Source organism: Trachinotus anak, unplaced genomic scaffold (assembly GCF_046630095.1).
Source record: "Trachinotus anak isolate AG129_WGS33_773 ecotype Australia unplaced genomic scaffold, CSIRO_AGI_Tana_v1 ptg000009l, whole genome shotgun sequence".
NCBI lineage: Eukaryota > Metazoa > Chordata > Actinopteri > Carangiformes > Carangidae > Trachinotus > Trachinotus anak.
Window position 1 is genome coordinate 1,402,172 of NW_027273860.1, and position 25,990 is coordinate 1,428,161.

Consider the following 25,990-nt stretch of genomic DNA (forward strand, 5'->3'; position numbering starts at 1 on the left):
GACTCAGATAGATTCTGAAAGGGTCAGAATATATCTTGCTAATAATAAAATCTTTATTTAATTCACCTTCAGAACAGATTTGTTGTCCCTTGAATCTGTGGACCTGTCGTTGTCTCTCAGCTTTACTTCATCTCTTATTTATTAATTAGTCGTGTCTGTGTGTGCACAAGGGTTTTCTAATCCCTGCAGGATAATTACAGGCCTGCCTCGGTACAAAGCGCCTGTTGAGGCTGTAATTGGTTTGCGGGCTGGCGGCGGTGACTCACCGCTGGGTATTGACTCGTACTCCCGAGGTGGAGATGAGCCGTTTGTTCTGCAGCTCTGAGACACTCAACTCATCTCTGGACCAAACCTCTGAGGAGTTTTCTCAAGTTTAGACAAAAGGAGAATAATTCAATATCAGGACTTCCTCTGCACAGAACCTCTCCTGCTCCTTCATTTGCTTTTTCATCACTGTCTCTCCTTGTGTTTCTCTTGTACAGTGACCACAGGGATCTTCCATCTTTGCTCTGATCTTTGCTCTCTGGCTCCTGGCTGCCTGTAATGTTGGTGAGCTTGGAAATCAGGTTTATTCAGTGGATTCCCTCGTGGGCGTCTGGAGGAGAGAAGCTAAATGTGCAAACTGTCAAAGTGAAGTTTCCTCCTTCCTCTCACTGCTCTGTAACCACTGAGTCTTTCCAGTCTGTCTTAAAACATTTAAAGTGTTTGTGCTTGTTGTAATTATTCCTCAGATAAAAAGACACTTAAATCCCCAGATGAACAAGAACACAGGACATGACCTCAGTGTCCTCAGTGGTGGCTTGATGCAGGTCGCTGTAGTCAGCTCATAAACTGAAGTACTGGACTGATCACGGTTCATCCTGCGGGAAACATGAAAACTGCAGTTGAGACGTTTGAGGCTCATATGAAAATATCAACCCAATGGAGGCGTGAGAGAACAAACACATATCAACCAACATTTCTGTCAATATGTCAGTGTTAGAGAGCAAGAGGAAACATCCTCTGGGGACCATGAATGTCCGTTCAGTAGACCTTGAGTTATTTCACAGGTTAAGTGCAAACTTTGACCCACTGGTGTCTCTAGATGAAAAGTCACAGCAATCCCTCCATTAGTTGTCAAAATATCTCCCAAAGAAAAAAAGTCAACCTCATGGTGGTGCTGGATGAAGGCATTAGGATTAATCCTCTGGGCACCATGAATATTTGTACTAAATGTCAATAATAGATATTGAAATATTTCACAGTGCAAACTTTGACCTGATAATGACGCCGGATGAAAAATCAGAGGATCATGCTGAGGGGACCATGAATGTGAATCCATTCTGCAGAGATATTTACGTTCAGATTGACCTCAAACGTCAAGCTAGAAGAAAATTCAGAGGATCTCCAAAGTCAGTGAGATTCATCTTCTACAAAACATGAACGTACAGAATTTTGTGTGATCTAGATTTTGTGATTTTGTTTTATCATCCTCTGGGAACCATGAATGTCTGAGGTGATGATGTTGAGGTGATCCACCTGTGAGTGGTCAAAATAAAACCAAAATGTCGACCTCATGGAGAAAGGAGAGGTTTCATCCTCTGGGGATCATGAACGCCTGTATGAAATGATCTACCAACCCCAGACCCTGAGTTATTTTCACCTGTGATGTCAGAAATATTTTCCTTGAATTAGTTTTTTTAGTTTTCTTTGAATTCACATGAAATCGAGTGATAACGCTGTAAACACAGAGCAACATGACCGAGGAGCACGGTGACCTCCTCTGCTCTCACTTCCTCTTCCTCTTCCTCCTCCTCCTCCGTGTCAGAGACAAGTTGACCTCAAAAATGAGATCATACAGACAGATTTTACTTTTTCACCTTTTCTTCTTTTTGTCCATTCCTGTTCTGTCCCTTTGTCTCTTTCTGTTTCCTGTCATATCCTGTATTGTCTTGTTTTATATTCTCTCCTTTTCTTTATTTGATTTGTCTTTTATATTTTCTCCTTATCCTGTCCTCCTTTTGTCCTCTTTTTCTTTTCTTTCAGCCTTTCTGTCTTTATTTTTCGATGGTGGACATTAGAGATGTGTCAAACATGAAAAGACCTGCAGCAAACTCCACATCTGGACTTGAACCCAGGGACACTGCGGTCACATTGACGGCCTCATTCGTTTACTTTTATTGTCCTCTTGGCTCCTTTTCGCTCCTCATTTTTCTGTTCTTCTGCCTCCTCTCTCTCTTCCTGTCCTTCTGTCCATCCCGTCCATTTTTCTGAGCGCAGATCTGCTGACAGACCATAATAACCCTCAGTCAGTCCTGATGAGTCAGGCAGATTAGGAGGTGAGAGACGGTGACTCGTCCTCTGGGGGACAGATGGGCCTGAAACCTGAAGACTCTTACTTCTGACTGGCCGTCTGCCCACAGACCACAGAACAACACCTCTAACATTTCACCGTGTCGTCTGGTGACTGATGAGACGCCGCAGCGGAGGAGAGAGATGGTTCAACACGGTCCCGACATCCGAGGAGACAACCTTTACCTGTGTTTGTTCACAGGCCAAAATCTTTTACAGCATTACAAGAAATCTTTAGTTCCTTAACAAAGATCAGTGCTAATGTGCAAACACGAAATTTGGTTTTCTGAGTGATCATGATCTGTCCTGACAACCAGGTGAAGTTACCTGTTTAAACACCTGCAGCACAGACAGAAACATCTCGACTGCTGTTGGATGGATAGTCATGAAGTTCAGTTCAGATGCTCATGTTCTCCAGATGATAGTATGGTATGGAGAATTGAGGGTGTGGCCTCTTTGAGTGACAGGTGGGGGCTGTCACGGTTGACTAGCCTCTCGGTGTCTAGCTGCTAGCTGTCTGTGCAGCGTCCCGGCCGTGTTTGTGGTGTTGGTTCCTTGGAGAGGATTTTACATACAAATAAACGAGGAAGTCTGTTCTCCTGTTTTTTGACCTGAGTGAAATTCTTGTGTTACTTTATTTTGATGTTAGCACTTTAGCAGGTATCAGTGACCGCGCTCAGCTTGTTAATTAGCTAATTAGCCAGGGAATGAATTTGTCTTGGGTTAGCCTCTGAGTAAGGCTCTCATCTGTGCTTGTGACACACTGAAGTCTCAGCTGCACATGTCCCAGCTCTTTGCCCATATTTGGATTAGCTGGGAATTAGGGGTGGAGTCAGGCACTGCCAAGATGGCAACAGCAGAGCAGCTCACTCTGAGCTTTAGAAACCTGCAGGTGATGTCACAGAGGCTCCGCCCATCTTTTTGTGGAAACCTCCCACACTGACTGACATGATAGTTACTGAGTCTTCTTCTTTTTCCCTCTTACGGCAGAAGGGAACCAGCGTTAAGTTTCCTCCAGACTGTAGGAGACAAGGATTCACACCGACAGGTAGCGAGGAGTCTCCGGTCCACTTCACCTGTCTTCAGACGCAGAGAACATGAAGAGCTCAGCTTCACCCTTACTCTGCAGCCTCTGCTCTGAGAGTCAGTCAGAGCTTTGTTGTTGAGTTCAGAGCAGAACAGAGACGTCGGTCCACAAACAGGAAGCTGAACATCTGACCAATCAGCTGCAGCGTGTCAGGATGACCTGCTCGAGGTCACAGGAAGTTTCTGCAGAGGAAACAGCTTTTCATGCAGAAAAATAAAACGACATAAAACTGCACAACTTTCCACACCCTCAGTGAAATCTACACAGACGATATTTCCCTCTGCAGCATCTCAACATTACACATCAGTTTAAATGTGCTCAGTTACATTTCACCTGTTTTCTGTTTGGTAGAAGAAACTGAATGTAGAGATCAGTTTGACGTCTTTCTGTCTCAGTCTGTCGTTAAATCAAAGCACCAAAACCAACCATCATTGTTAGTCAGCTGTTAACCAAAGACCAGACTTCATTAACACTGAGCTCGTTTAAGATGATTCAGCAGGATGAGACTGTCGACACATTTCTCACACGTCCTGAGACAATGACACATTTTCTCAAAACTGCAAATACACAACCTTTAGATGATGTGTAATCAAGTCAGATCAGATGATCCAGACAGTTTGAGCCTCTCGTTAATAACCTTTGTTTTTCTCATCAGTTAATTAACACCAGTTTGTCTTTAATGCCACTGTTTAGTGGTGAACTGTCTGGTCTCTGTTCAAGTGTTTGTGGACGTGTCGTTCTGTCGTGGTTCAGGTATGAAAACACAGTGAAGCACAAACACGACTGTGGATCTTCATGTTACCTGCGCATGCACAGGTGCATTTATGCAGAACTTCTGCTTTAAATCCAGTTTTTTATTTAGTTGAAACTGGACCTTCCTTCATCAACCTGTGGAGGTAAAGAGGATAAAAACAACCTGTGTGCAGAGGAAGAAGCTGAGCTTGTTGCAGTTTATATGGATCATTTTATTAAACCTGATGTGACACAAGTTTCAGATCGAACTATTGAGCCCGTCCTCAGCTGTAGTAGTAAAAGTCATGCACTTAATATTTTAATTCAAAAGTACAAAGGTATTGGCATCAAAACATCCTTATGCTCTTTATGCAGCATGGCTAATTTCAGAATAATAATTACTGATGCGTTCATGTGCTGAGGGGAGCTACTCCATATTACTTTATATGCTTCAGGGCAACATGTGAATCTTCACAGGGATCAATAAAGTTTTAACCTGATGATACAGACGGTGACAAATTAAAGGCAAAACCTGAAAAATGAGTGGAGAGACAGGACGACAGTTCCTCCACCACAGGTCTCGAGGGGTCACTGATCATCATGTGTGAGAAAGCCTCGTCCCTCCAGCGAGTTCAGAGGCCGAGACACGTGGTGGAGCAGCACCCGACGCACTGTTTTCAACATGTCTGCTGTGTGTGGATCATAATTTGTGATATTAATGTGAATCATCAAAGTAACTCAATAAATGATGGAGTTTATTTGTCTCTGAACTGTGAACTTCAGCAGAAAATGAAAGAATTCTGCATCTGTCAGCTGTTTGTTGTAAACATTGTGACATCGTCATGTCGCAAGTCGGTTTGTTTGGGTCGAGGTCACCTTCACACACACACACACACTTCAGGCTTGGCACAATGACTGTATCTGATATCGTCCACGTCCAGGAAGATCAAATCTATACAAACAAAATATTACAAAATAAAAGCATGAACTGTTTTTCAAACGAACAGGCTTCATTCTACCTTTGACTAAGAACAAATACATTTGTATTAAATACATTTTATTGATACTGACCAGAGGTGTATCAGTTTTGCTCTCTGTTGTATTTTCAATAATAAGAATAGTGGAAAAGAAGAAATAGTGAGATGGGCCATTCAAGTGATCAGCTTGCAGTGACAGTGTGTTTATGGGTCTGTTGCATATCTAGTGCATGTTTGTGTGTTTATTGCATGAGTATTGTGTCAGTCAGTGATGACAAAAAGAAGAAAATGAAATTAAAAAAGAAAATGTAACGACAAAAATCCCCTAAAAATTAAAAAAAATTATGAATATTCACTGTGTGTGTGTGTGTGTGTGTGAGAGAGAGAGAAAAGAGGAAGCAGTGTGTGAATATAAACTGGTGCTGAAGTCGATCTGATCATCTGATCCAGTCATCAGAGACTTGACAGACGAACGTCCCTCCTTCATCTGAGCGGTGAGACTCACACTGCACATTTTCATTATGTCCTCTTGGTTTTTAATTATATTAATTTATTATTTTATTTATTTATTTATTTTATTGCACATTTTCTGCAAAAAACATTTGTAAAAAAACAAGGCAAATATGTCTTTTCTATCATTTTTAAAGAATGTATATTTTCTTTCAGCATCAAAACTGTTTCATGACATTTTCTCATTAACATTTAACAACATTTAAATTCTTTTCCAAATTAATCAAACCTGAAATGTTTCTCAGTCTTTAAATCCTGTTAGTGTTTTTAATATTTTTTGTTGCTCAAAGAGGTAAAATTATCTGGTATTTCACAATAAATGCTCACTACAGTATATATACTTTATATATGATATATTTCTTGTTAATTATAATATTATAATATTATTGACTTTATTTCATCCAGATTTACAGTCACATTTAGTTCATATTTTACATTCATGGTCTTATATCATTGTGTTGTATTTTTTTATATTTATATTTTCCCATTGTTTATCATGAGTCTGCTGTTCAGGTGTTATTAAAACATGTCATTTATTTTTTATTTCATAGTTTTTTCTCTCTCTGTCCAGTGACCATCATGTCTCATCCAAACAACGGACCAAACACCTACAGGGGGCGCTACACTCAGCCGGTATCACACCCAACAAAAACTCTACAGTTTATTTTGAGCCAGAAAATAAAATGTCTTGTCCTTTCTTTCTTTATTCTATGATTATTTTCTATGCTCTTTAGGTGCCGACCTCCAACCTCACGACTGAAGAGGACGATTTTCCAGAATTTCAACCTTTTGATGAAGGTGCTGACACAGAGGCTGCGCCCAGATCATATCCATCTGACGCAGGTAAGTCATCTCATTTGATGTTAAATATTCTGTCCTTTTCACTAGGGCTACTTCAGATATCTCCATATAACCAGAGGATTTATATATGTGATAATTATATATCCCATTATAGCTGACATAGGGCAACATCACTCTTGATACAGGGACATATTTGTCAAATATGACGTTATCTCACAGAGAACAAATAAAGATAGAGTGGTCAGACATGATGAAGAGGGATGGGCCTTCACCAGGGTTTTAAAGATGTCCGTGGAGAGAAGAGATGAACCTGGGGTCGGTCCACACAGAGCTTTAAAAACTAAATCCTCCCTCCCAGGGTCTCTGTCGGTGCAGAACGTCGACATGTGTCAGCAGGTCAACAAACCAAAGCACTTCACCACCGCCTATGACATCCAGAACCTGGTGGTCCGACGTGGTCTGGAGTTCATCATGAGGGTCACCTTCAGCCGCCCGCTGACCCAGGAAGACGACTTCCAGCTTGAGTTCCTGATTGGTGAGTTTGAACCTTGGTCTTATCTCTCACTCAGGGAGATTTTAGAGCCACAGATCCAGTCAGATGTTGAGTCTGAACCAGATCTTAGAGTTTCACCTTTGACTCAGATCTCGGTTTTGACTGCTATTTAAACGTGTCTTATGGCTTTTTCTTGCAGGGAAACAAAACAAATACGTGTTTACGTCCATGCAGAGGTAACAGTCTTCTTTGCTGCAGGTGTCACCACCTGTAGATCAGAGGAATAACATGCACACTGGTGGACTCACAGAAAAACTCCTCTGTCGTACTAAAACAGGTCAAAACTCAAAGAGAAACTCGACATCTGTGGACACCATTGACAATAAGACAAATTTATCAAATATTAATATAAACTCGCTTTGTCTAAATACAATAAAATGTTGAAATCAGCAAAAATCTGAAAAAGTTTGAAAGCTCCGACCTCACTAACTTTATGATACTTAAATTTTCATCTGCATCAAAAAAAGTATTAAAGGTGCATAACAACAGTGATTCATTAAAACATATACACTAATATAGATATGAAATATGAAAAGAGGTGATGTATGAATATCAGATGTATTAAGATGAATAGGAGTAAAGTCATGTCACCTTATTTCTAAATGATATTATGACGCAACTCTACAAGTATCGTAGATAAAATATATAATTAGAACTAATGACATGAATTACAAAGGGCTGACACTGTGGTGGAGATCAGTATTATACATTATGAATTATTACATATTAAATTATGAACAGCTCCAGTCTGTTTCGCAGATATACGGGGGTGTGGTCTGTGTCACAGAGCATGCTCAGTGGCCACAGCCAGACCCGCCTGAGACCAACACTTAAGCTGCTCCCTCGTTAACCAATTAGCTGATGAAGAGATGTTTGTTACCACAGAGCGATTAGACAACCGCCGGTTCGTTAGGCAGCCTCACGTTCATTTGGCTGGCTAATTAGTACACACACTCCCTGTGGCAGTGTCATTAGAAAACATACTTCAGACATCTCAGAGCTGCTGTGTGACAGATGTTCACAGATTCAACTTCAACTGAAGAAAAAAAGATTAAAAAAACATCTCAAAATTAGATACATTTAGTTTTACTTTAACTTTTATTATCTTTTTTAATTATTTTATGAACATTTTAACTTTTAACAAGGCAAACAATCACTTACAATAACAACTAATACAGATATAATGGAAATAAATAATTTTCACTGATGTGATTAAAGAAGCTGTAGGTAAAGTGCACGTTAGACGTGCACGTTTTCATTCAGCAACTTTATTATCTAATTAATTTATTACACATTCGATTTTCTTTAATCTAACTCATGTTCACTGCAGTTTAAAGTTGAAAGGTTTGAGAGCAACAACAGCTCTGTTGATACCAACAGGGCCCAGGGGCCCGAGAGGTCAGGCCATGTGTCTGTCGGTCCCACAGAGTGGGGGCCGTTTATCAGTCCAAAAAAATTGGATAGTTCATAAGCTGATCAATAAATCAATATCCTTCCACTTCAGTTTATGATATGAACTGTTTTTCACTTGTCTGCTTCATAATTTCACTTTTTCTCTCAATTTTTTTAAAATAAAAAAAGATAATAACAATAATAATAATAATAATAATGATAATAATAATAAATGAGTGTATCAGCTGACACTTGGTCCAGATGTTGTCACACAGCTCATTTAAGCTCGTTCAGCATCACTGGAGCAGTTTGATGTTGATGTCTCCTTCCTCCTCTCTTTTATCGGCTCCTTCCTCTCTGAACTCATCTTTACTTTTTGTCAACTTTCCTCTCTTCTCCTTGTTTCCTCTCTCCTTATTTCACCTCCTTCTTCTATTTTGTTTCCTCACCTTGTCTCTTCTCCTCTCTTCCTCCCTCCTCCTATTCTTGTTTCTTGTCTTGCCTTCTTTGTCTCCTCTAATCTCCCCTTGTTTCCTCTCGGCTTGTCTCCTCTCCTCTCCTCTCCTTGTTATCTGTCCTCTCCATCACTAATCCTCCTCTTCCTCCTCCTCCCCCTCCTCCTCCTCCTCCTCCAGGCTCTAACCCCTCTGCCAGTAAGGGGACCCAGGTGGTGGTGACGTTTGGGTCCCGTGCCGGGGGCCCATGGTCGGGCCACATCCTGGAGTCTACTGATGCAACTTTGACCCTGGGCATCACCCCGACAGCCGACGCCGTCGTGGGGAAGTTTCGCACCTACGTGGCCATCATGGTGGGCGGCGGCATGCAGAGGACCAAGAGGGACACCAGCACTGACCTGTACCTGCTCTTCAACGCCTGGTGTCCTGGTACGAACACATGCACTGACCCTTTACTGCCCCCTGGTGGCAGAGAGAAATACTGCTCCTCTGTCCTGTTCTCTTCAGAGACGAAGCTGCTGTAATCTGTATCTTCATAGACACGTGTATGAATTGTGAAAACAAGGTTTCCATCCGCCTGCTTTCATGCACATGTTTTGACGCTTGGCTGAAGTGTGGGAACAGATTCAGTGAGTAAATGATGAAATGTTGTATTTTCTTCTTCTGCAGTGGTTTAATGGCACCAACTGGACAATTAGCTCCAGCAGCTCATGTTCACACCACAGGAGCTTTAATCCACATTTTCTTTTGTCAGTTTTCTGGAAAACTGGTTAAAATTTGTGCGACGCTTGGAGTGTGGCTCTGGGTCTCTTCTCTCAGGCCACACTGAGGAGTCACCTTTTCTTATGTGTCAGAATGTAACTGCAACTCTAGATACAGATTAAAGTAAAATAAGTAAATAAAATAAATACCTGTTCAGGTGAGACGTGTTGTCTGTTTGTGTCTCTGCAGAAGACGCCGTGTTTCTGCCGAATGAAGCAGAGCGGAGGGAGTACGTCCTCAACGACTCAGGTGTGATCTATCAGGGCTCAGTCGGAGCCGTGTCACACCGCAACTGGATGTATGGCCAGGTACACACACACACACACACACACACACACACACACACACACACACACACATTCTTCATAGAAATCATGAAGAGTGTTTTCTCTCTCCGCAGTTTGAACGTGGCATTTTGGACGCCTGCATTTACATCCTGGATGCGTCTCGGATGCCGATCTACAACCGAAGCAACGTCATCAAAGTGGTCAGGAAGGGGTCGGCCATGGTGAGGGCACACAGCGGGAAAACTGATTCACCTGACTGACTTGTCCTGTCAGCCATCTTAGTTTTTCTGTCTATTTAGGAGCTGTGGTTACTCAGTATTCTCCAAAATGCTGCACTTTTTTACAGGTCTGGTATTTTCAAGCTAATTTCTTAGAAACTTTCCTCATAATGTGCTAAAAATCAGCTCACATTTATCTGTTCATTACAATAATTATTCAAAGAAGGGGAAATGGAGAAAGTGTTCATTTCCATATTAGATTTTTTACAAATAAAATAGTAAATGTTGTCAGTGAAAAATCGTTTGTAAACGGTGGTCGTTGGGTTTGTGGGTACATAAACATGAGAGAAGAAAACTTGGTCCATTACTGCAGCACTTTGGTCCAGAGTGAAATATCCCTGCAGCTATAGGATGAACTGCTCAGACCTTCATGGTTCTCAGGAGATGGATCCTGTAGACTGATGAAAGTTTGATACGGTAGAACTGAGTCCAACAAAGACAAGGACACGGGAGGATCAACTCTTGTCTCAGAATCACTGACCTTTGACCTCCCTCTCCCCTCAGTTGAACTCTCAGGACGATAATGGTGTGTTGGTGGGGAACTGGAGCGACGACTTCTCCATGGGCAAGCCCCCGACTTCCTGGACAGGCAGCGCCAAGATCCTGCTGCAGTACGTCAACACCGGAGTCCCTGTCTGCTACGCCCAGTGCTGGGTGTTCGCCGGAGTCTTCAACACCTGTAAGAGCACAAACTGTGACCAGGGTGCACTTGTTGAGTCGGGAGGTTCAGATAACTTCAAGCATGGATGGACCAATGAACAGGCCACAACATGACTACAAAAAGACACAAAACAACCCCAAAGAGACGCAAGACAACTAGAGACTCAAAATGTCCACAGAGAAACAAAAAGACAGAAAGACATATATTCACAAAGAGATGCAAAACAATTGCATAGAGACTTAAAATGACAACAAAAAGAAGCAAAACAACCACAGAAACACAATGACCACAAAGTCTTGAGCCAAAAAGTAACAGGTGACTGCAGCTATTAGATAATTGTAGTCTTTCTAGCACTGTACAGGGTTTTTAACATTAGATTTAATGGGAGCAGAGTCGTGAGTGTGATTTTTTTAAGGCCAGAAACTGATGCTGTATTAAAATACTTCATATCTCTGCAGTCCTGCGTTGCCTCGGCATCCCAGCGAGGGTCATCACCAACTTCTCCTCAGCTCACGACAACACGGGCAACCTGAAGACCGACCTTATCTTCAAGCCCGACGGGACGCCGGACAGACGCCACACCAGGGACTCCATCTGGTTGGTTCAGGCCGTCAGGGTTTTCTTTACTTGCCCAGATCAGTTTTTACAAAGTTAGAATTTAACCCAAAAGGTTTTTGTGTCAAGAAATAAATAATGTAAATAACATTTTAAGCATTTTGGCAAGATATGTGTCCAGGAGATCCCAAAGAACCAGTTATATGTTGAAATAAAGGTGAACATCTACACGACCGAGCAACAGTTAGCCTCCCCCCTGCACCTGAGCTCTGTCTGTAGCTTCTTTCTACATTTTCAAGCCAAAATTCCCCCTTTACATAAAAAATAAAATTGTGCCTTAGAAATGTGTGAATTCCATGAAACATTACAAACATTAAAACCCAACACCTGGAGAATCAGTCCTGCTAACTTAAAGCTAACTGGTGAGATAGCCGAAGCTAGGCGCCTCAGGTGATGCTAAATTTACTCACTCTTCCTACCTGTTTCTAAGGACTGGAAATTTGATTTTGATGATATGACATGTTAGTAATTAGTAGTTAGTATTATGACACCACACATGAGGGAACAGCTAAACCCCATAATGACGGACAAAAAATAACACCCTGCTACAAGCTAGCTAGCCTAGCCTAGCAAAGTAGCCGTTTCAGAGTCTGAATCTGATTGAAGCCACCTGTTTAAATGGAGTCATGCCGAATCACATGATCATATCTAATAATCTCTAGATTAATTTATTAGACTAGTTCAGAAGTTTTCAAACTGTGAGGTGTCCCCTTGTGGTGGCGTAGGAAAATTGACTGTAGGTCGCGAACCGCAGTTTGTGTTGAAATTCAGATTCTTCTGAGTCATAACTCAGTCAAATCTGAACACACAGACATTATACATTTATTTTCTAGTTTCAGCATTAGTTTCACTTCCTGAAGATGATGTTATATCTGATGTCGATGGCGAATAAATGTCCATAGAGCCACTTAGAAGTCATGGATAAAATATACTCCAGACTTCAAAGAGAATAATCGTGTTTTTAAGTTTTCCTCCCTTTCAAAGTAATCCAGTCATACTTATCTGTTCATCCATGAGTACATTGCAAACAGGAGTTGCTATTAGTTAATTCAGCATACTTTTAATGGTGTCAAATTACTAATTTATCTGAGGGGAGCCCAAAGCCCAAAGCCCAGACCCCTGAACTAGTCCATTAGTTCAAATGGGCAAAAGAGCTCATGTGTTTGTATGTACTTAGGTTCCCCTGGGTCCTTGAGATTGAACGAGCATAGAGTGTGGTGCCTGAATTTTTCTTCATGTCTGTGACAATGTTCAAAATCATTTTTTGTCCTGAAGGAACTACCACTGCTGGAACGAGGTGTTCATTGTGCGTCCTGACCTGCCGCCCAACCTTGGAGGATGGCAGGTGGTTGATTCCACACCCCAGGAGACCAGTGATGGTAGGACAGACGGTCCGATGGACAGATCAATAAAACCGGTGGACAGATGGATGATAAAGACGTCTCTGTGTTTGGTTTTCAGGACATTTTCGCTGTGGTCCAGCCTCAGTCGCTGCCATTAAGGAAGGTCTCCTGTGTCATCCGTTTGACTCCGGATTTGTCTTTGCTGAGGTTCAACATTTATTTATATTTCTACCGTCAGTCTGCTTATATAGGTTACACTCTTTTTATCCATCACCTATTAATCTTAGTTATGTATTTATTTCTTATAATCTGGACATACTGTAATAATAGGCTCAGCTCAGAGGGAACAGTTGCCCTAAAAACATCACCAATAATATTTAACTTGCTTCAAACTTTAGCTTCAGTGTGATCAGCTGTCACAATCACTGTTCTCCGTCTGTCCAGGTGAACAGTGATGTGGTCTTCCTGAAGCGGGATCGCTACGGGACTCTGAGTCCATACAGGGTGGATAAGACTCATGTCGGACAGGCTATTTACACCAAGGCTGTGGGCAGCACAGCACCTGCAGACATCACACACACCTACAAGTATCCTGAAGGTAACACACACACACACACACACACACAGCAACAAGCTTCCAAAATGAACTAATAAAATCATGTGAAAAAACATCTGATTCAAGCTTGTGGGAGTTACATGCAGGTAGAGCTCCACCTGTACTGACCTGATCTGTGTCTGCAGGTAGTGCAGAAGACAACAGGACTATGTCTCGGGCGGAGGAATACGGCTGTGAGAGGGATCACTCTGAGCTGGCTGACACCCAGCTGTCCGTCCTCATCAGTGCTGACCAGGTAACACGCATCATGTCGTTTTATATATATATACTTGCACACCTTCTTCCTTGTCAAACCTGGAGCCTACATCACCCACAATGCAACTCAAGCACTGGCAGCCTGCTGTTAGATTACTCTCTAAACTAACAAACATAAACAGACACAGGATCAACTGCAACAAACACATCTCAGTCGTGGCGTCGGTCTGTCCTCTCTCCAGTGCTCTCTGGGTCAGGACGTGAACCTGCTGGTGGATTTCCAGAACCAGAGTGAATTCCCCAGAGTCGTCCACGCTCACCTGGCTGGGTCGGTCGTCTTCTACACCGGAGTCACAGCCAATCACTTCAAAGATGAAGACTTCAGTGTCACAGTGCAGCCCAACCAGAGTGAGCGACAGCAGCAGCCACCTGATCACCTGACAGCCCTGTACAGTCTAAACTCAGCTTTGATTATGGTGTAACAACTATTGTGTGTGTGTGTGTGTGTGTGTGTGTGTGTGTGTGTGTGTGCTGCAGTTGAGCGTGTGATACTGAAGGTCACGGCTCAGGAGTACATGCCTCAGCTGGGCTCTCAGCTCTGCCTCCACTTTATTGTGACTGGACAGGCTGACGACCAATCAGTGAGCGCCATCAAGGTGATCGACCTGCAGACCTCAAGCCTCACCATGACGGTAAAATCACACACATATATAACAACAACAACAACAGTAATAATAATTAAGTACATTTTCAGTCTTGTCTTGTCTCTAACAGTTTCATGAGTTTGAGAGTTTCTTATCAACCACGTGATCAGTTACTCAATTTTAAAACCAGGAAAAAACCCAAACTGTATGTTTAAGATTTCATGAGACAGTGATGAAATATGTTGTTTTTCCGGACGGGCACAGGCAACATTACATCTAAATTCTTCACATCTTGAGTAAAATCACCACAACATGAAAAACCTGTTAAATACTTAAATAAAATGTTTGAAGCCAAACTCAGTTTTACTTCAACTAATTTAAAGCATGAAAATCGCTGTTCACCCGACAGTGAAACTCAGCTCTTTGAATCTTTTACCCTTTTCTGTCTCGCAGGTGAGCGGCGAGCCTCGGCTGCAGCAGCAGATGTTTGTGACCGTTTCCTTCACCAACCCCTTCAGCTTCCCCCTGCAGAACGTCAACGTGGCCATGGAGGGACCTGGACTCATGAGTGAAAGGACACGTTACTACAGGTAACACACACATGTTTATGCACCTCTGACACAGATGTTCACAGATGTTTCTATTGTATACTTCAACCTTCCTGTGTGTGTTTCAGTGTCATCGATCCTCAAACTTCATTCACCTGGACAGAGCCGTTCACCCCTCGGCTGGATGGACCCCGACGCCTTGTAGCAGTGTTGGACTGCAGCAAACTGCGCCAGGTAACCTCAACAGCTTCCTCTGTTCATGTCACTGGTCTTTAAACAGCCAGGACCAGTTCGCCTCAATATGGCTTTAAACTGATGAGTTGACATGTTCCTGTCATTACGTGATATTTCATATCGTCATCCGGCCCGTCCAAGAGGGAAACATTTGATAGAATATGTCATGAAATTTGAAAGAAAATAAAAGCGACACAAATATGATAATTGTAGGATAAATACAGATACATGTTAACATGACACAAAAATACCTCACAAACACACATGTTCATTTGTGTTAATATTTGTCATGAAAATTATACATATTAAGTACCCATGATACTTTTATCTGTACTAAATTTAGCATTTAGCTCAAGGCACAGCTGCTAAACCAACCAAACATGAGCTTCATTTCCACAAATAGGGTTGACAACATGCATACATAGCATGTTAGCATGCTTACTAATATGCTTAGTTACATGTTAACATAACAGCTGAGTGTTAACAAACATAACATGCATTTATACCTGTGAAGAAAAGCCTAGTTTGCTAAATGCTACATGCCAAATATCAGCATGCTAGTATTTTTTAATATTTAACATGAATATTGACTGCAGGCATGTTACTGTAAAATTCTGAAGTTAGCATCTAACTCAAAAGGATTTTAGTAAGAATAAACATATATCCATGTCGTCTGTGATCATGGTAACATGTTAGCTTTTGCATGCTAACATGTTAAACATCAGCGAGCTAAAACCTAGCAGTTGTTAACATGCTCTGTTTTTTCTTTGTTTGGTTTATTTTGTCTATATACTGTTATATTGATATATTGTTCAATTTTTTTGTATTTGTTTATATAGCAACATCAATAAAAAGATATATATTCATTCATAAAAAACATTTTTAGAACATCTGTTAACATCCAGGTGTGTATTTTCAGGTGTGGGGAGTTGCTGATCTCATTATCTCACCCTGAGCTGATTGGGTCACAGAATGGTGACCCATGCCCCTCATCATTTCCACCAATCACAGCAGCCTCAGATTGAGTGGGCGGAGCCAACAAACAGTACAAGTTACTTTTTAATGATTTGTTTTCTTCTTTAACTAAATCCAGACACGTGTAGCTCAGAGTATTGTTAACGTACCTGGAACCTGAGAGATCTGTCAACTTATTAGATACTTGGTAACATTTAACTTCACGTCCCCCTGTTTACCATTTATAAGCAGTAATTAACAATTCATAACATAGTATAATGTAATTGTTACGAGATGCAAGTGTTTATTAATGTAACACAGTTATAATATGACATAATAAATAATAGACTTAATAACATACTGTACAATTATAACTTGTTTACAACTACATTATGTATAATTAGTTGTTTACAATTGCAAAATGGTGTGGTATTAACTCTTTATTAAATGTTAATATACTGTTAATAAATGCTAAATAGAGGTACTAGATTTCCCTTTATTAGAACTAAGTAAGACAAACAGACCCAGACCAAAAGCACACAAGTAGACAGGGGTGTCCACATACTTTTGGCCATATTGTGGGAAATGAAATAAAGCTGAAACCTCAAAAATATTAGCTCAGAAATCTTTGATAATAATCCTTGATAATGAACTTGACAACATGAAGTTTCTCTCACTCACCTTTAAATCCACAGTTTAATCATTGAATTAAAAACAAATTGAACTTTTCATGATGAAATGAGATTAGAAAACTGAAGTATGAGCAGAAAGCATCGAGCTGGACACAGCTGGACCAGTGTGAGGGCGTCTGACAGGTGCTCGTCTCCATCAGATCTCCGCTCTGACAGAATGAGTTGACATGAAATATTAATCCATCATAACGCCTGTCGAGCTGACAGCGAGGAGGCCGGGCAGCCTCAGAGCAGTCGGACCAGCAGCAGTGACACAAATTCTGATTATAGAATCTGTTTAAAATCATTTTTAATTTCAGTCTCTTATCAGATGAAAACTAATGTGATTGTACCTTTTTTTCTTTGCCTTATTAATGCTGAACCTGTCCACTAACAATAAAAGCATATTCAAAAGCACTGAAGGTGTCACTGACTATTATTGTCACAATCACTATTAATTATTGATCTATATATAGAGATATACATTATAGTTCAGGATACAGGTCTTATTTTAACCTATAATAATGCCTTAAAATGTATGTCTTCATTTTATTTTGTATTATTAGTCTGGATTTTCAAAGTAACTAGATTTATTAAATACATGCAGAGGAAGAATAAAGTAGCAGAAAATAGAAATACTAATGTGCAGTACAAGTACCTTAAAGTACTTGAAAGTAAATGTATTTACTCAGCCTGTGCTCACCTCAGGGTTGTTCAGGAACAAACTCCTCCCCTCCCTCCCTCTGGGACTGTTGTGTTATAATAAACATGCAGCACACAGACAGAGAGATCTGACCTTTGGACAAACACTGACCTCTGTACTGTTTGTGTCCTCGTTATGTAACCAGTAAAACCTGTTTACCACTAGGTGGAGCCACCAGCCTTTTCCTACGCCTCACCTCTCTGACCTGAATAACTTCGACCTGTAACCTGCACACACTGCAGTTATTTTAAACCAGTTTACAGTCTTTTATCAGTAATTTATTTTTTATTTGAAGGTTTCCTGGTACATTATTGTCAGTATTTACTGGAAATTCAACATTTGGTTCCTGAAATGAAGCGGATTTTTGGAAAAGTCTTCTTATTGGTTAGAAATAGCGCTTCTAATTAATTCTTCCTCTCTAAACATATGATTTCACTTTATTTGGATCATTTTTAAAACTTAGATATCTGTGCGTGTGTCTTAAATGAATATTATCTATGTTTTTGTAGTGTGACAGTTGTTTTATAGCCTGTGTATGTTGGTCAGGTCTCTGTTGAAAAAGACATTTTAAAACTTTTATCTGGAAACAACCTGGTAATTTGGTACAAATTATAGATCAAATAGATGAATCCTGATCAGTTGGTTCACTTCAGTTATTTCTAAATGTTAAGCAAAATGTTCAAAAATGTAAAAAGTGTAACCTAACAATCACACAATCAGCATAAATGAAGAATAAAGTTTCTCACGATAAATGAATGAGTAAATATTTACTGAGATTTAAATTGAGCAAATTAATTAATTAATAAGTTAAACACAACTAATTTAACTATTTTTTTAAACAAGAAATTATTAAATTATTAAAAATAATAAGAAAATAACAAACCTGCATGATAAAGCATTACAATGATATTTAAGATCTAACAGCAACAAGAAGAAATAAAAGAAAATAAATAAAAAGAAATTCACCTTCTAATAAATTCCTCTTTTACTTGAGTGTGTGGTTGTGTGACAGCAGACGTTGTGCTGCTTGTGTGTGTGTGTGTGTGTGTGTGCGTGCGTGTGTGTGATTGAGTTTGAAGCGATGAAGCTGTGTCAGGTTGGAGTCCGACTGCTGGTGTGTGGGCGCTGACAGGACGACAGTGTGTGGTATCAGCACTGTTAATATTAGACTCTACTGTAACTCACGTGTCACTCAGCACACAGCATCCTGTTGACAATGATCCTGATACACTTTTCTGTTTGTTATCTGTTAGTGGAGGCAGAGAGAGCTTCTGTTTCCATCTCTCTCTCTCTCTCTGTGTTGGTGAAATTCTCAAACAGCAGATGAATGACAGACGGAGGATGAGACTGTTTTTGATTAGGAAAAATACTCCTATATTATTATTACTTTTACTTTAGTTTAGTTTAGTTGAAACTGATGTGTTGCTCAGAGAGTTTATGCTATTGCTAATTTTCAGCTCTTGTTCGTTAGTTGTTCTTTTACATGTACAGTGTAATTAAAACAGTTTTCATGATCATAAAACCACAACACGCTACAGACATGAAAGTTAAACAGTAATTGGAAAGCACTGACTGTGATGTTCAGGCTATGAAGAACAACAATGGCAATAACAACACAAAACAAACAAAACAACTGATAATCTCATACAATTAGCGACTCGTTCTGCAGTAAGTTACCTCTGTGACTGATGTGTCATTAAACTCTGGCTCTGACACCCTCACCTCTACTTTTATAAACTCTCACAGAGCTTCAGAAGTCGTCTGCAGAGACGAAGAACCTGCTGGAAGGACGACCACCTCAGCATCAGGTAGAGAGACTGGACGGAGGACACCGTGAGTACGAGTCATGTGACGGCCTGCTGGAGTCTGACTGACAGTGTTTAAAGAGCAGGAGGGAAAAGATTCTCCAGCCAAACACTGACCCCACGGGCAAAACACCAAACAAACACCAGGCACTGCTCATCACTCACTGCGTGTGTGTGTGCATGATAATGGGCGAGTTATCATCAAGCTACAACAAGCAGAACCACAACAAGCATTTAGTGCAAAAACTCTCATTTTAGTGGTGTTTGGAGAAAATACGCCTCAACTTTCCAGTTGATAAGTTAAGTTTATATTTTATTTCAGTTTTCACCACTAAACTGCAACAACAACAGGTTTGTAGGAGATGTAATTGTGACCGATTATGTTCATTTACATGTTAATTTAGTGGTTATTCTGGTTATTAAGATGTTCAGAGACAACGTGTTTGTTGCCTGAGAAAATGAAGTCAGAGAGGCCTTTAACGGCCTCAGATATTTCACATGTGAAAGTAACGAGGTCATGTTAATGTTGGTGTATTAGCTCTGAGTGATCTGACTGATGAGAGTTTTGTAGCCGTCAACGTTCCCAGCCCCCTCCCCCTCCCCCTCCCCTGACAGCAACAGGTGAGCCATTGTCATGGCAACTGTATCTAATGTGTCAGCATCACAAAACTGGTCTGTCCAGATACCACATCAGTCTGACACACACACACACTCACACACACACTTTGGCAGCACCTGCTTTAACAACACTGAATCATTAACAGTGTGAGTTACACCACACACACACGTGTTAGTTCCGCTACACTTGTGAGGACCGTCTCTGTAATAGTACAGTCTCCTGACCTGAGACTGTAACCTCAACCTGAACCTGATAACAACTTCAACCCTTCAACCAAACCCTCAGACGGGCCTGTGGAGACCTGAAGACAAAAAGTCCTTGCAAGTCTGAAACTCTAATTGGTCCTCACAAACATGCAGTAATAGGACAGGAGGTGTTTGAAAGGCAGCGGTCTGGACAGGACCAAAGTTAAAGCTTCATCACCACACAAAGCTCATGGCTGTCCCGTCAGTGCCCCCTAGAGGCTGCACACGTCATTACACTCTGGTCAAAATGTCCCCCACGCCTCACATGTTTTCATCTGCTTTTTCAACTTGTGCATAAACATGGAAACACAGGAAGTAAAAAAATATATATCACAGAAACGTTTTTATGAATTAAAGTGTGAAGTGTCTGATGGGAACAGACTTAGTGAATAAACTGTGTCGCACATGGAGCACGTGACGTGACTGAGCACGTCCAGTGAAGAGATGAAAACAAACATCACATTTCCATCATCTCGTCGTGTCCTCTTCTTCTGCAGCTGTTTAACCGCGACTTTAACTGGAGACTTAACTGACGAAGGACTTAGTTTAACCAAAATCGTCATCTTTTCCCAAACCTAACCACGCCATGACCATTACTAAAGTAACCATGGCAACAAAGGTAGGTATGTTGCTGTCTGTACAGTCTGCATGTTTCTTATTGTAACCATGACAACCAAAGTGCGGTAGGCCTGTCGCCGTAGGGGCGCTATTTCAGGATGGGTCATATCAGAGGGTTGAAAAAGGGTTGGAGGACTGGTTGGATTTTTCTGGTGACCCTTTGGAGGGCCCCGACCCCTAGGTTGGGAACCACTGGAGTAAACTGTATATAAAGTAGTTAAAAATGTTATTATTTTTAATACTTTGTGAACTTTTGAATCACAGGAGTTTTACTTGTAATGGAGCTTTCTTTTTTTTGTTATATTGGTGCTTTTACTTCAGTAAAGGACTGGATGTTACTGTTGTCTCCAACATGTATTAGAAAGAAAACATCCAAATTCTAACTCATCAAAAGTCACAAATTTCAGCTTTAATTAGTTTAAATTTCAGACTCAAAGTGGAAAAGGTTGGAGCGGGTTTCAGTTTTAACCCTGTCCACAGCTGCACACGCTCCCCGGCCGAGCAGGGCAGGCCTCAGGCTGCAAGGCAAACAACTGTTACCTACAAATCATCCGTCACTATTGGAAACCGGTTTTTCTCCCGCTCCTCCCTCCCCCCACTCTCCTGCCCCCAAACCACCATCCTCCCTCCTCTGTTGCTGCTGCAGCTCCACTTTCAGAGCACATGTCTGAGCTGCATCTTTGTCAGTGTGAGTGAGACACTTTCTCTGCGGCGGACAGGGAGCAGACGAGCGGGGATGAAGTGGACGTGCAGAGGAGACGAATGTGCACATGTGTTTTTGAAGCTGGAAACAGTGTGAGACAGAGCAGCATGTGCTTGTCATCCCCCACACTGCCGACAGGTGTTGGCTTCATGTGACTGCCTGCCTGCCTGCCTGTCCGGACAGCGCTCCAATGAAGAAAGAGGAGGAGGAGGAGGAGGAGGAAGAGGAGGAGGAGTGTGTGAAGTTTCATCAACAACAACTGTGTCAGCTTGCTTGGTGTTGGGAAACCCTCCGGCTCAGATTCTCCTTTCTGGTGGAGACTAGTCGGCTGAGTTTGGGGATGCCTCTCCTCCTCCTCCTCCTCCTCCTCCTCCTGCTCTCCGCTGGATGAATGGATGAATCCACCCTTTTGTTGGCGATGGTTCGTTCCTCAGCAACGGCTCCATGGTTACAGTCCAATAAATAACATCACACTCTCTCTTCTGCGTCTCTGGTTTTCAGGCCGGGATGCAGGAGGAGAGGTGAGCTTTTTTCTTTTTTATCCCTCGATGCATCACAACTCCCACCTAGTTCAAAAACACATCAGTTTGAGATTTAGTCAAATAAAAACTTGTGTCTGTTTGCTGTTTTAAAGTTGAGCAGCTTCCAGAGGCTGTGAGGAGTTTTATATAACTCACTGAGACTGACGTTATCAGCAGATGACAGGAACAATCTCATCTCATTAGATAATGGGCGAGTTATCATCAACAAACACTGAGCAGAGCCACAACAAGCATCTAGTGCAAAAACTCTCATTTTAGTTGTGTTTGGAGAAAATACGCCTCAACTTTCCAGTTGATCAGAGGAACTAAAGTTGTGTTGATTTGGGCAAAAGACAAGAAATAAAGGAATAAAGACAAAATAAAAAGTTAAGTTTATATTTTATTTCAGTTTTCACCACTAAACTACAACAACAACAGGTTTGTAGGAGATGTAATCATGACCAGATTATGTTCATTTACATGTTAATTTAGTGGTTATTCTGGTTATTAAGATGTTCAGAGACAACGTGTTTGTTGCCTGAGAAAGTAAAGTCAGAGAGGCCTTTAACGGCCTCAGATATATCACATGTGAAAGTAACGAGGTCATGTTAATGTTGGTGAATTAGCTCTGAGTGATCTGAGCTCGTCGTATCTCAATACATTCATTTGAATTGAAAAGTGGCCAGTTAAGGTGAACAGCAGTGATTGGATTAGTGATGTAATGCTGTTAGCTGCTTTTCTGGCTCAGTGTGTGTGTCTGTGTGTCTGTGTGTCTGTGTGTGTGTGTCTGAGGTCATGTGGACAAATTTTAGTTCAAATCATCTGTGAGGACAGTTTGGTGTAATGGACGAATGCACCACTCCAGCACTGGGCAGCTCCGCCCTTCGCTCTCTAACAGCCTCAGTTTATCTACGAGATGTTGATCGTGGAGATTCTGCTCCGTGTTGACATGACTGCATCACATCACATTATTATTTTTCCTTCTGTTTGCTAAAATATATGACATTTTATATTGGTAATGAAACTTCAAACCAACACTGGAAATGAAAGGTCCTGCTACCTGCTAACTGTCAGCTTCAGTGTCAGTGTTTATAGATTCTTTCCTGAAGAAAGTAAAGTGTATTAAACAAGCTAGATAGTTAGTTACTGCTTCTTATAGTCATTAGTCTGTGGGAGCAGAGGCGGGAAGACGAGACGTATATCTAATGTAAAGGTTAAGAAATGGTACAGTCCGCTTCAGGGGTGTCAGAAATCATATTACAGGATTCTTCCTGAATATGGGATATATACTGTGATATTGACAGTTACAAGTTAGAGGGGTATATAAATGTTTGAACTCCCCAAACTGTTGTTTTTACCTCTTTTGGGGGGTCCAAGTCTCAATCACAGGGTCAGACCCCCAGTAATTCAAACCCTGCCAAAGATGTTCTACTGGATCCAGGTCTGGAGACTGAAGTGGACTCATTGCGATGCTGTGACGTGGATCATTATCCTGCAGGAAGCAGCTGTTAGAAGATGGTGAACTGTGGCCATGAAGGACGAACATGGTCAGACTGAGACCTTCAGACCAGGACCGACTGGTGTTAAGGCCCAAAGTGAGTCCAGAAAACACCCCCACACCATCACACCACCACCACCAGCACCACCAGCAGCAGCCTGGACTCTTGGCACTGGGCAGGTTGGGTCCATGGATCTGGACCTCAGCTCTGTGTTTGGTCTCCATCAGCTCTGGAGGGAAATATCTGGCTCTTTACTCCCACTCTGTGTAAAGTCAAATGTTTTTACTGTCATTTTAAGATCTTAAGCTGGAATAACATTTCAGCCGGTCCTCCCGCCGTCAACAGGCTGTTTGAGGGTCACGACCTTGGTAAAGGTTGGAGGCAGGCCTGTGTTTGTGCTGGTTAAGGCTAAAACGGGTTAGTGAGCAGGGAAGGCATCATTTCAACGAGTACCCTCAGGTCTACAGGGGGACCAGCATGTGTGTGTGTTCACAGGGAAACGGAGACTCCTGCAGTGTGTGGATGTCTCAGCTGAGCTCCGCTGCCTTTATTTCATCTGTCAACAGTACACACAGCTTTGTTTCTGCTCTTCTGTCAGACTCTTCCCGGCTCATCAGGAGGTCGAAACCTGGGACAGGAGGGAAAGTCTGCAGCTGTGACAGAGACACGGAGGATGAAACTACACTTTGATGGTTTGAGATATTTACCACGCGGGGGGAAAATGGCCGCCGTGTGACTGTAAGTTTTCAGCAGAAACCAGCTGTAAATACAACACTGATACACAATCAGCCTTAAAGCTGATATGATGAATTTGTTAGTTGAACATTTATTTTGCAGTGATGTTTGTGTCACCTGATGAGCCTCAGTCCAGCGTTTCCTCTTTTAGCTCTGTTTTGGTCTCCACCAGCTCCTGGGGAAACGTCTGGCTCTTCAGTCCGACTCTGTGTAAAGAGAAACGTTTTGCTTCACTTTATGATACAATTGCTTCACTTTTTGTTCTATTTTAAGATGGTATTACTTTACTTTTTTACTCTTCTTAAGAAACTTTTAAGATTTTAAGGTGGAATTACTTCACTTTTTGCTTTTCTTTTAAGTCTTTAAGGAAAAAACTGTGCACTTCACTTCACAGTGCTTCTTTATTTACTGTTTACTTACAACTCAATCTGCACTAATGTGTCGAGGAACTGATGACTACGCTGTGAGAAGTTTCTAGTGGAGCAGAACGTTGTGAAGAATAAGTGTATTTCTCAAAATGTTGAATTATTCCCATCAGCCTGCAGGACATAGAGGCTCCTAAACAAAAGCAAACTCACTCTTTGGAGTTATTTACCCACAAACCAAACTGCTGGTAACACCCAAATCCTCCCATCAGGCCCCCTCCTCCCTCCTCCTCCTCCCTCCTTCATCAGCAACAGGCCGAACCAGCTCGAGACAGACGGAGAGACTCTTCCTGCTCGGCTGCAGCCGCCTGCTGGGGAGGAGGAGGGGTGTGATGGGAGGAGAGATGCCTGTGAGCTCCTCTCTCCAGCAGGGGATGATGGGAGGAGGAGGAGGGGGAGGAGGAGGATGGGGAGGAGGGGTCTGTATCTGGAGATGGAGGGCTGGCAGGAATGTGGGAGAGGAACTCGACATGCAGCGAGCGAGGAGTCGAGCCGCTCGCACTAAATTTAACAATGAAAGTCAGGGAGGGTTTAAATTTAGTCTCCAGCTTCAGCGGCTGGAGTTTAGACGGAGCTGAGAGCAGAGAGCACGTCACTTATATCACACACACACACACACACACACACACACACACACACCACATCCTCATCACTGCTGCACATCAACAAGTGTCAAGTTATTCAGAGGAAGTTCTTCAGTTTTTAAGCATCAAACACTCGTAACTTTATTTTTTACCTCCTGCTTTAAGATTTAGGTTCAAACGAGACTTGATGGTTTTACTTTGCTCTGGACTCTTCCTGTCTTTGTTAAGATGGAATTACTTTAATCTTTACTTTTGAGGTTTTAAGGTGGAATTGTTTTACTTTGAGATGAACTTAATTCCCTTTGTTTTTATGGTTTTAAAACTGAATTACTTTACTTTTTACTTCAGAAACTTTACTGTTAAGAGCAACACAACACTTCATTTAAAGATTTTAATAAATGCAAACACACCTGGTTGTATCTCCAGGTAGCTGTGGGTGCAAACATCCACTGATAGATAACTTTTCATGTGAGCTCATAACTTTACCAACACCTCCCTACAGGAACAGTAGCAGCCCCCCCCCAAAGGCTGACGGTGGGCATCCCTCCTCTCTCCAAAACCCGCGATATGTGCAACTTCCCCCCGCTTTCTTCCACTCAACCCTCGCGATAGGTGCGGCAGCCTGCGGTGTGGCTGCTGGGGGGGGGAGCAGGAGGGGGGGGGGGGGGGGGGGGGCTCTTCACCTTTTAAACTCAGCACAACCGATAAAACTTCTGTTCTACTGAAAACAGAAACCAGCAGAAACTAAAACCCGCGGCTTTCAGTGATGGAGCCGCGGGTCCATGACGTTAAAGATATTCTCGGGATTAAAAGTCAATAATGCGCAGATTTGTTGCGCAAAAAAAATAAATAAATAAAAAAATAAATAAAAAAATGGCGAAAACTAA

General features: G+C 41.8%; 1 protein-coding gene and 1 long non-coding RNA gene across 4 annotated transcripts; one reads left to right on the forward strand and one right to left on the reverse strand.

Annotated features, from left to right (window-relative positions):
- Positions 1-17,045, forward strand: LOC139624935 (coagulation factor XIII A chain-like). Its single transcript, XM_071484371.1, has 18 exons — positions 1-5,621; positions 6,209-6,270; positions 6,372-6,480; positions 6,797-6,973; positions 9,019-9,267; positions 9,790-9,908; positions 10,001-10,108; positions 10,670-10,844; positions 11,285-11,423; positions 12,717-12,820; positions 12,903-12,991; positions 13,229-13,382; positions 13,526-13,635; positions 13,838-14,003; positions 14,133-14,287; positions 14,693-14,829; positions 14,916-15,021; positions 15,941-17,045. The coding sequence occupies exons 2-18, from the start codon at positions 6,217-6,219 to the stop codon at positions 15,974-15,976; spliced, it is 2,187 nt and encodes a 728-aa protein (XP_071340472.1). The 5' UTR covers positions 1-5,621; positions 6,209-6,216; the 3' UTR covers positions 15,977-17,045.
- LOC139624937 (uncharacterized) lies at positions 8,710-25,906 on the reverse strand. Of its 3 annotated transcripts, none has more exons than XR_011691787.1 (4): positions 23,219-25,906; positions 17,350-21,905; positions 14,943-15,099; positions 8,710-14,795 (listed from the first exon to the last, which is right to left on the reverse strand). It is a non-coding gene; the product is annotated as an uncharacterized lncRNA (long non-coding RNA). The 3 variants fall into 3 exon arrangements; XR_011691786.1 differs by having other exon boundaries at positions 8,710-10,563; positions 10,647-15,099; XR_011691788.1 differs by lacking the exon at positions 8,710-14,795 and having other exon boundaries at positions 14,823-15,099; positions 23,219-24,300; positions 25,514-25,906.
- Positions 25,907-25,990: the final 84 nt, after the last annotated feature.